The sequence below is a fragment of the Prionailurus bengalensis genome, chromosome C2 (genome assembly GCF_016509475.1).
Source record: "Prionailurus bengalensis isolate Pbe53 chromosome C2, Fcat_Pben_1.1_paternal_pri, whole genome shotgun sequence".
Lineage (NCBI taxonomy): Eukaryota > Metazoa > Chordata > Mammalia > Carnivora > Felidae > Prionailurus > Prionailurus bengalensis.
In genome coordinates, this window is record NC_057350.1 from 9,294,900 (window position 1) to 9,305,635 (window position 10,736).

The following is a 10,736-nucleotide window of genomic DNA, read 5'->3' on the forward strand; positions in this document are numbered from 1 at the left end:
ATGAGACACACCATTCTGGTCAGCAGTTTACCACCAAGGGTCTTTTAAGCAGGCTACACACTGATCCCAAGATGTCAAGGTGATTGGCTAGAGAGAAAAAAGGGAGAAGAAATAAAAGGAAATGGCCTGTTTACTTGTGCATTTCCTGTCTGTGACCCCATTAGGCAGAACCTAAAAGTGCTCCATGGTCCCAGACCTCCTGCCTGCCATTGGCAGCGTTCTGGAGGCTGGCTGCAGAGGGAGACCAGAGTATGAAAGCTATTGAGGCAACATATTGAAAACCATCAAAATGTTTTTAGAGCCAGACAAGAAGGCATTAAAAATGTCCTAGGAGCTACAGTCTGAGATGAATGTAAGAGCAAGCTGGGTTTAATCAGGCAATATAGAGATGGCTAAAGGAAGTGAGATGTAATCTGGGTGGGATTCAGATGTCCTCCACTCAAAGTGGATGAAGAAGTGAGGTGTGGGTTGTCAGGAGCTACACGACACTTTGCCACGCTGCCGTCGTTACGTTGGAGAGTCAAGACGAAGAAACACTTTGCACGCTGTGACAGACCAGACGTAACAGGGTTACCTGAGTAGTCCTGGTCCGCCAAATGAGGGAAATCTTGAGTACTCCCATACTGTACTTATTATCAAATGGAAGCCAGCATCATCTTATTTCTGCAATGCTGTTGTCAGGTGATATGATGTGACCTTTGTGGTCATGATCAGGTGACAACATTGCTGTATCTCACCGTGAACAACCCATCATAAACTTGGTAAATTTGCGGTTTCTTTCCTTTGTCATTTGTCCATCTCGCACCTGTTGCATTTCTGTTGTTTGGCTAGCCATTCCTTCTGAGGTCTTGACGCCCTAGCAAACTTGCCTCACAAGTGTACGTCTGTTTCGTAAGATTCTTTAGTCTCCAAGTCCCTCTTCTCCAGGGTATAACCAGAACCAAGGGGGCTGATTACAAAGCCAGTCCCATTTGGAAGCAGTGAACGTGGAGTTGGTTGTCGGAGAGACTACAAAAGGCCCAGGAAGGCTCAAGAATCACCCTGGGCTGTAGGGGAGCAGGAACAGGTCAGGGAGAAGACATCTGCCTCTGCGAGAGCAGAGATGGTCTGCACAAAGTTGCCTATGCTGGGACAATTTGAAAGAAGGGGCAGGGCAACTTTGCAAACATTCTGGGAACACAGAATGCAAAACCCCAAGTGAAAAACCCAGTATGGAAGAAATCGTATCCCAGTGAAAAAAAAGGACATTCCTCCTGAGTCCTTCAAGCCATACTGCTTCATAAGAACCCGTTCAAATGTGCCCAAATATAATGAAACAGAATGTGGTACAAAGCAGAATTGCAGAACAATAGAAATGGAGGAGGAATCACATCCTCGAAGAGTCAACAACCTGGAAACAGCATGGGATTGCTGGAACACGGCTGCAGCCCGCTCCGTAGCCCTGAGGGCTCTCGTTCGACCAACACCAGCAGCACCCAGGAACTTGTCAGAAGTGCACATCTTTGCGCCCCAGTTCTGAGCAATGTTTTAACATGCCCTCCAGGTAATTGTGATGCCCTCTGACACTGGAGAACCACTGGACCAGGTTCTTCTCCGTCTCAGGTTAGAGTCTGGGCACAGTAAAATCTCTCGGCCCGATTCTAGACGAGACCCGCTTTCTCACAGGGAGATTCTAGTCGACAGAAAATGAAGCCGACTATACCACCAGAATTCACTCATTCACTCCACAAACGTTTATTAAGCATTAAGCACCAAAGCAGACATTCACCAGTTTTGGACGACTTTGTCATGGACCAGTTGGCCATGAGGCTCGGTAGCATCTGGAGGCAGGAGGGCCAAGTAGACAGGGGTCTCAGCTCCCTCCTCCACAGTCCTGGGGCCGCAAGGCCCACCCAGGTCCGTTTTTACCCACCCCGGGCAGCAAGCGTTCAGCAGAATCCTGTCGGCTTTTCTCTTCTCATCCAGACGCCGGGCCAAGATCCTTGATAAGACCGTGACCCCCAGCTTGGACACCCCATAAGCCGAGTTGGGCCAGCCTTCCCTCTCGTGCACTTCGTTGTTTGCATCCTCCACAAACTTTTTCATGAGGTCCACCAGGTCCCCTTCTGTGAGCGTCTCGCATCGGAACTTCTTCTGTAGATCTGGGCTGCAATTTTCAAGAGCTTTGGAGCCCTCTAAACTGCTGATATTCACCACCCTGCCTGAAACAGAATAGTAAATATATGGAAGCAGGTCACAGATAAACGATTGTTGGGTGACTATACCCAACATGCAATTGATTGATACTGCAGGTTTAATTGCTGGTTGAAAAAAAAAAAAAAAAAAGACTCTAGAAGGCACCCAGTGGGCTTCAACATTATTTTGTGCTCTCCTCCCCCAAAGGAAAGGACGCATTTCCATCAGTGACAGGGGCTAAAGGGCAGTGATTCTCCAGTGGGCAGTTTTATAAAACATCCCACTACACACACACACAAACACTCCAGGCGCCTGTGAACTTGGTTTCCCAGAGACAGCACCCTCACCCCAAGGATTAAAGCTGTTTACTGGTTTGCACAATTTCCTAGGGCCCTGGGCACCACCTCTTTGCCTCCAAGTGCCAAATATCAGGGTCAAGCAATGCCTTAAAATGACCCTGTCTATCCTGAATGATGGGTACTCTCACACATGGAGTGGGTTGATTCTCCATCCCAGTTTTGATTTTCTTCACTTTCTTTAGCCCATCATTAATAATTAAATATAATTAATGAGTTAATATTCACATTAACCATAATTCACGGCTATTAAAAAGACGGTTATGTCTATGAAAAAACATGCAGGCCAGAAACTAGAAGACGGCTGGAAACATTGATTGGAAATCCCGAAACCAGTGTGTGAATTTACACAGTTCACCTAACATCAGAGGACACCACGTTGCGTTACCTGGGTGGCTCAGTCGGTTGCGTGTCCGACTTCAGTTCAGGTCATGATCTCATGGTTCATGAGTTCGAGCCCCACATGGAGCTGTCTGCTGTCAGCACAAAGCCCACTTCGGATCCTCTGTCCCCTTCTCTCACTGCCCCTCCCCCACTCATTCTCTCTCTCAAAAATGAACATAAAAAAAAAAAAAGACAACACATTTAGGGGGTTCTTTTCTTACATATTATCCCGAATCCACTCTTTCTGTATCCACTAGGATAGTTGGATTTTATTGCATTTTCTGTGTGGCATTCATTCACCATGGGGTTGGGGGTGTGTGTGTTGTACATTCTACTAGATATCTTTGTGGGCCAACTGCACACAGAGATGGCCTCACTCTGTCTTGAATATGAGCACTCACTTATCCCCAGCTACCTAAGACTCTTCAGTATTTTCTTCCTCTCTTGTAATACATATTTCCTTCCCAACTTTGAACTATGAAAAATTTGAAGCCTACAGAGAAATTGCAAGAATAGTTCAATACATACCGGTATGCCCTTCACCTAAGCCCCTCAATTATTAACATTTGGCCACATTTGCTTTCTCTTTGTCTTAATTGCAGACAAATATCATAAAACTTTGCCCTAAGCACTTTATATACGGTAACAAGGGTATTACCTTACATAACCACAAGAGTGATCACCCTCAAGACATTTATCACGATATAACACTATTATCTGAAGTACAGTCCATATTCAAAGGGTCCAGTTATCTCAATAATCTTTCTTCATAGTTTTTGTTTTCATCCAGGCTCCAACGTAGGATCACGGATTGTATTTAGCAGTCATAGCTCTTTAGTTTTAACCTAGAGTAGTTAACAATGATCTTTTTGAAGACTGTAGGCTATTATTTTGTAGTATTTCTCCCATTTGGACTAGCATGGTTTTCTAATTAGATTCACTTCAAGGCTTTGGCCAGGAATACTACTTTGATGAAGTTGTGTTCTTCATTACTTTTAAGCAGCTTTGTTTGTTTTTTTTTTTTTAACGTTTATTTATTTTTGAGACAGAGAGAGACAGAGTATGAGTGGGGGAGGGTCAGAGAGAGAGGGAGACACAGAATCTGAAGCAGGCTCCAGGCTCTGAGCTGTCAGCACAGAGCCCGACGCGGGGCTCGAACTCACAGACCATGAGATCATGACCTGAGCCGAAGTCGGACGCTTAACCGACTGAGCCACCCAGGCGCCCTCCCCCCCCCTTTTTATTTAAGCCAGCATGGGGCTTGAACTCACAACCCTGAGATGGAGATCCAAGCAGACATCAAGAGTCCGACACCTAATCAACTGGGCCACCCAGGCACCCTAAACAAATTTGTTCTTAATCGCCTGGTTGCTACAAGGAATTAAATTCAAAAGGGTAAAGGAAGAAAGAAAAATGAAATAGGGGTGCTACTCTTTGCCTTTGGTAGAAATAAAAAACTTTCTAAGAGTCAGAGGTGTCCTCTGATCTCAGGTGACATCTCAGGTGAGCATCAGTGAGGCCAAGGGATGACCATCTCAGCAGCCAGCTGGGTGCAATCAGTCCTGAGAAGGGCTGCACCCACACAACCACCACCATTTGCTGAGGTCCAGGTGGGCCCCCTGGTCCTGAAACAACCCCTAGCCATTCTTAGAAAGAGTGGACAAGTAGCTCCCCCTAGTGGGTAAACGTTGGATTAACTTATTTACTCAGAATCTTGAATGAACAAGCAAAAGGTTTGGGAACTTTAAAAAAAATTTTTTTTAACTGTGCATATATTTTTGAGAGAGATACACACCAAGTGCCAGCGGGAGAGGGAGACACAGAATCTGAAACAGGCTCCAGGCTTGGAGCTGTCAGCACAGAGCCTAAAGCAGGGCTGGAACCCACTAACCGTGAGATCATGACCTGAGCTAAAGTCAGACACTTAACCCACTGAGCCACCCAGGGGTCCCAGAAGTAACTTTCTTTTAAAGAGGTATTATAGGGGTGCCTGGGTGGCTCAGTCGGTTAAGCGTCTGACTTCGGCCTAGGTCATGATCTCACAACTCGTGGGTTCAAGCCAGGCTTCAGCCTCTGTACTGACAGCCTGGAGCCTGCTTCAGATTCTGCGTCTCCCTCTCTCTCTGCCCCGCCCCTGCTCACACCCTGTCCATCAAAAACGAACAAACATTAAAAAAAAATTTTTTTAAATAAGGAGGTATTATAAAGCCAAATAATATGTGACATTTAAGTCAGTTTTGCATGGGTAGAGATTCCCTACAAATCAAGAGGCAAGGATCCTCGCTTTTTGCCTTCTGGGTAAACGTGAGTTTTACTGAAAATTCACAAGTATTCTCAATGTGTTGTAAACCAGATTCCCAAGTTGGGAATTACTGTTACAGAGAACTGGTTGAAGCCAGTGATTCATCTGCTTCTGGGTTGATGCCCGGGCTCCACCCTCCTCCAAGCTGCCTTTCATCTTTCAAAATGGCTTGGTTTGCAATTGTTTGGCGTTAAGATCCTTCCCTTCACTGGAACTAATTATCCAGTTGAAACTAATCAAATCAAACTGATTTGATTGAGGGGTGAAGTCAGGAAACCTGAACACTGTTTCCAGATCTATCACTACCTGACTGCGTTCATGTCTTTGGGTCTCAATTTCCTTCTCTGTAAAATGAAGTCATAGGAATGTCAAGTTTCTTCAATACCTTGTAGTTTTCCAATTCTAGGATTCTAAAACCCATAGAGAGAAGACTTCTAGACACTTGGTAGACATCACCCTTGCAAATGGAATACTATGCAGCTGTAAAAAAAAATAAGAAAGCTTTCTGTCTTGATCTAGAAAGAGTCCCAGAGATAGTGAAAAAAAGCATAGTAGCAAACATTATACTTAATGTTCCCATTATGTAAAAAAGGGATACACACACACACATACATAACTTAGATTTGCATTTAAAAACTATGCCCTTGGCCCTGAGCACTCAGCAACTCCACGCACCTAGAACCAAGGCTTCCTTCAGCCAGTCCCAGCAACTCTGCCTGCGAGCTTTCTGTGATCTCATCCCACTGGGAAAAGACAAAGGGAATCACCTGTAGAGGCTGGGGACAGGGATTGGGCAAGTGGGGGAGCATGAGTCTGAATGCAGCTCTCACCAAACATCTTTTTAGATTTTAAGATTTTTGCACTAGAGATCATCTTTATTCAAAATGTTAAATTAAGAAAAGCACTTTTTTTCTTTTTTTTTGGGAGACAGCAAGCATGAGCTGGGGAGAGGGGGAGGGAGAGAGAGAGAGAGAGAGAGAGAGAGAGAGAGAGAGAGAGAGAATCTTAAGCAGTTTCCACACTCAGCACAGAGCCCAATGCGGGGCTCCGACCCCACGACCCTGGGATCAAGACCTGAGCTGAAATCAACAGTCAGATGCTCAACCGACTGAGCCACCCAGGCACCCCAAGAAAAGCACATTTTTTATAAGAACCACAGAGTTTTTCTTCCTAAGAATCACAGCTGCCTTCCTGGGAAAGAGAATCGTCAAGGAAGCAAGCCTTCTCTGCCCCCTCCCAGTACAGTTGTAGGATTCTTTGTCAATGAGGGTCTTGTCCACTGGACTCAGTGCTCCATGGTCAGGATTGTCCCTGTTCACAGCGCTTACCACTGTGTCCCCAGCACCCTGGGTTATGGTAGGCCCTCCAGTATTTGTGGAAAAAGTAATAAAAGTTATTGAATACTTGGGAGTGTGGGCAAGATACTTCCTAATAAAGAAATATTTCTTTGGGAGGTTCTTCATTAGCTTGACAAAGTGAAGAAAGGAACATAGGGAAAGTCATAATGATGCTAAAACAGATCCTTCCCTGCCAGGCTCCCAAATGAGCTGGTGTGGCCCCACCACCCTGAGGAGCTGAGAAGGACCCACTGAGGTTGCTCAAAGGCAAGAGGCCTTTGGGGACTTGTAACACCTATTATTCTAGGGTTGAGTTCATATCATGGGACCAAAGAGCACTGCCATATATCAAACATATCTTTTATTTTATTTTTAAGTAGGCTTCACGCCCAGCGTGGAGCCCAAACTGGGGCTTGAACTCACGACCCTGAGATCAAGACCTGAGCTGAGATCAAGAATCGGATGCTCAACCAGCTGAGCCACCCAGGCGCCCCATTATACATCTTTTTTTATTTTTATTTTTGAGACAGACAGAGAGAGAGAGAGAGAGAGAGAGAGAGAGAGAGAATGAGAATGAGCAGGGGAGGGGCAGACATATGGCTGGACTTACCATGAGGTTTTATTATTGGCAGTAATTCTATGCAGACATTCCTTGTGGCAAAAAAGTTTGTCTTCAGTGTTATCTCAGCTCGAATGTCAAAGGGTGTTGGATCATCAGCTTCCAAAAAGAGAAGGAAACAAAGTCATGCATTTCCCCTTGAAATGTATATAACAAAGCGAATCTTATCTCTCTCAAGTTTATTTAAGCAATCTCTCTGCACGGAAGGTGGGGCTGGAGCTCACAACCCCAAGATCAAGAACCTCATGCTCTACGGACAGAGCTAGCCAGGCGCCCTAGATTTTATCTCTAATTAAAGGAAAAACAGGCTAACTTTATTATTATGTTTTTTTTCGTTTATTTTTGAGAGAGACAGAACTTGAGTGGGGGAGGGCAGAGAGAGAGGGAGACACAGACTCCGAAGCAGGCTCCAGGTTCCGAGCGGTCAGCACAGAGCCCGACGCGGGGCTCGAACTCCCGAACCCCGAGGTCATGACCTGAGCTGAAGGCCCAGTCTCAACCAACTGAGCCACCCAGGCGCCCCTAAAACAAGCTAACTTTAAAACGATTTTTAAGCCACCGGATCCGAGCTTCAAGGGTGTATCTGAATCACCTGCAGGGCCTGTTAAAACACAGCTTTCTGGGCTCCGCCCCCAGAGTTTGGGATTGAGAAGGTCTCGGGTGGGGCTCCAGAATTTGCATTTTTAACGCGTTCTCGGGTGAGGCTACAGCTACAGGTCTGGCCCCACTTTGAGAATTCCTGGCTTTCAGGGCTGCGGCTCAATCTTGAAAGGGTATGGGAGGCACCTGGCAATCCTGTTAAAATGCAAATTCTGATGCAGCGGGTGTGGGGTGAGGCCCGAGATCCTGCGATCCCAGCGAGTGTCTGGGGCTGCACGTGCTGTTGGTCCACCGCCCACACTTTTGAGGGGGCAAGGGCTGCCAGCGGACCCGCGTTCCTGCACGCTTGGTCCGGGAAGCGGCGTATTTATCCATCAATCCTTCAGCCAGTGGCTGAGGGTTGTACCAGCGGGTGTCTGCCACCTCCCACCCGCGCTTCCGGAAAGCCGACCCGCTGAGTTGGAGGTGCGGGTGCACAGCTTCGGTGAGGGTTCAAGCCGGGGGGCTGGTCATTCAAGGCCTCACGGCAGTTTTTACTCCGTTCTGCCTCTTGGGTTTCTCGTCTCCACTAGGTTGTAGGTGAGTTTGGCTTGGTTATTCTTTCTACCTCCACCACATGGCGGCTCAACAACTTTCTCAGTAGATCAATAGAGTAATATCCTTGACCTCTCCCCCCCCCCCCCCCCCGCCAAAGGTGCTACTTAAAATCACACTTAAAATGTATGTTTGATGACATACAAATTCCCTGCGGGAGGGAACAAGGCTCGCTTCCTTTCTGGCTGAGCCTATCAAAGCTTTCCATTAAACAAAATCTCAAGTCCACTATTGTGCAAGTGCGCGCTGATCGTGTCTCAGCGATCCATTTCCTGTCCCGAGCAGATGCCTCCGGGCTTCTATGAAAGCTCCCTTTCAAGGAAAGCGAAAGCCCAAAGTGAGCTGGAGACCCTTCGCAGGGAAAATGTTTTTTGCTTTAGACAGAAAGCTGATGAGCTTAGCAGGGCGTGGCCCCCTCCCAGGAGGCCGGTTTTTTGGCAAACCGCAGCAGCCGACGGCTCCGGGAGGGCCCAGGGCTGTGCCCCGCCAGCTTCGCGCTAAGCGAACCGCTCCCGCGACTCCGCGGAAAGCGAGAAGCCGCCGAGGGAGGCCAATGTTGAGCGCATCCCGAGGGGCCGGCGCTGCGCTCCGCGATCACTCCAGCCCACAGGAAGGGGGCGCCCGCGGCTCTCTGACCCGAACCCTTGGCGCCGCCAGAGACCCACCCCCGACCTACGCTGGAAGGCGATGCCCGCGTTGTTGACCAGCACGTTGAGGCCCCCGTACTCCTTGCGCAGGAAGTCGCGCAGGGCGCGGATGCTCTGCAGGTCGTCGATGTCCAGCAGGTGGAAGCGGGGGCTCAGGCCCTCGGCCTGGAGCTGCTGCACTGCCGCCCGGCCCCGCGCCGCGTCCCGCGCCGTGAGCACCACGTCCCCCGAAAATTGCCGGCACAGGTCGCGCGCGATGGCGAAGCCGATGCCTTTGTTGGCCCCGGTCACCAGCGCCACGCGGCTGCAGGACGACATGGCCGGGGAAGGCACTTGGCGCGTGGAGAGCGGCCCGGGCTGTGAGCCACTGGGGAGCTCGCTGCGGAGGCTCGGACACAGAGAAGCCACAGAGAACTGAGTTCTGGGATCCAGTGCTGCGACTTCTAGAGAACGAGGCCCGGCCCTCGGTCCCTCCCCTGCGAGGAGTGGCCGTCCGTTCCCGAAGGTTTCGTAACGCCCCACTCCGGAGTCCGCCCCTTCCCGGCGCTGTGCCCTTTTGATCCCGCGTCTGAGCCCAGCGGTGGTCTGCGGGGTGGAGCGGTTAGTCGATTTCCCAAAGCCCAAACCGATGGTGATGGGATCTAGAGATTCATTGCAGTTGGACTGAAACTATTCTAGGAAAACCCCAAAAGGAGAAAAACAAGGGCTGAGTAATTTTCTTGGGCGTGCGCCCATCATCCACTGCAAAATGAAAATGTTTGCTTTTTCCTCAAATGCAGCGAAATGATTTAGACACGGTAACTGCCTCTCAGGACATAGGTTCTCCCGTTTCCTTAAACTCAAGGAAAAAAGGTCTTATGAGTAGATTTTCAGGTGTGGGAGGAGTTCATTGCTGTGTGTGATTGCCAGCCGGCCCCCGAGTGAGAGGGAGTGTTTATGAAGCTCTTACTGTGTGCCAAGCCTCTTATTGGAATGTTTTTATTTAATTCTTACATAACTCATTTGGGTGCTAAGTGTCTGCATTTTAGGTCTGTCCAAGGAGGCTATATATATATACATATATACATATATATATATATATATTTTTTTTTTTCTCCCAGTGAAAACTGTGCACCTGCAAAGTTCAAACAGAAATGAATCCCCTGGTGTGTTAAGGTCTGCACAGACAATCAGAACTCCCCCACGCGTCTTCTTTAGTGTAATCTGAGGGTGTTTGATTGGTGACACTTAGATTTATGGAGAGCTGCGACCTCATTATGACTCAGCTTTTCCCAAGCAGAGTTGGCTAAGCTGCTGGTGTCTGTCACCTTGACTCTACCCTTCTCTATCAAATCAACAAACAAGATCAGGAAAGTGGGCTCTTGCTGGGTGGTCCCTTACTGTAGCTCAACCAATATATTTTTTTCTCTCTAAAAATCATTTGGAACTTTATTTTAAAGTTGTGGGACTAGCCTTTTCTGAAGATGGCGTGGAAAGGGAAGAAGGAAGCCCCTACCCCTCCCAAAGCAGAAGCCAGAGCAAAGGCTTTGAAAGGCAAGAAAGCGGTGCTGAAAGGCATCCACGGTCTCACACACAGATCCTCACATCACCTACATTCTGATCGCCTAAGACACCGTGTCTCCAAAGGCAGCTCAAATATCCTCAAAAGAGTACCCCCAGGAGAAACAAGCTTGACTACTATGCCATCATCAAGTTCCCCCTGACTACAGAGTCAGCCATGAT

General features: G+C 48.1%; 1 protein-coding gene across 1 annotated transcript; it reads right to left on the reverse strand.

The window, feature by feature from the left end:
- Positions 1–342: 342 nt before the first annotated feature.
- Positions 343–9,615, reverse strand: CBR3 (carbonyl reductase 3). The gene is made up of 3 exons (XM_043593637.1): positions 9,044–9,615; positions 7,165–7,272; positions 343–2,201 (listed from the first exon to the last, which is right to left on the reverse strand). Exons 1-3 carry the CDS (start codon positions 9,330–9,332, stop codon positions 1,765–1,767), a joined length of 834 nt encoding a protein of 277 aa, XP_043449572.1. The 5' UTR covers positions 9,333–9,615; the 3' UTR covers positions 343–1,764.
- Positions 9,616–10,736: the final 1,121 nt, after the last annotated feature.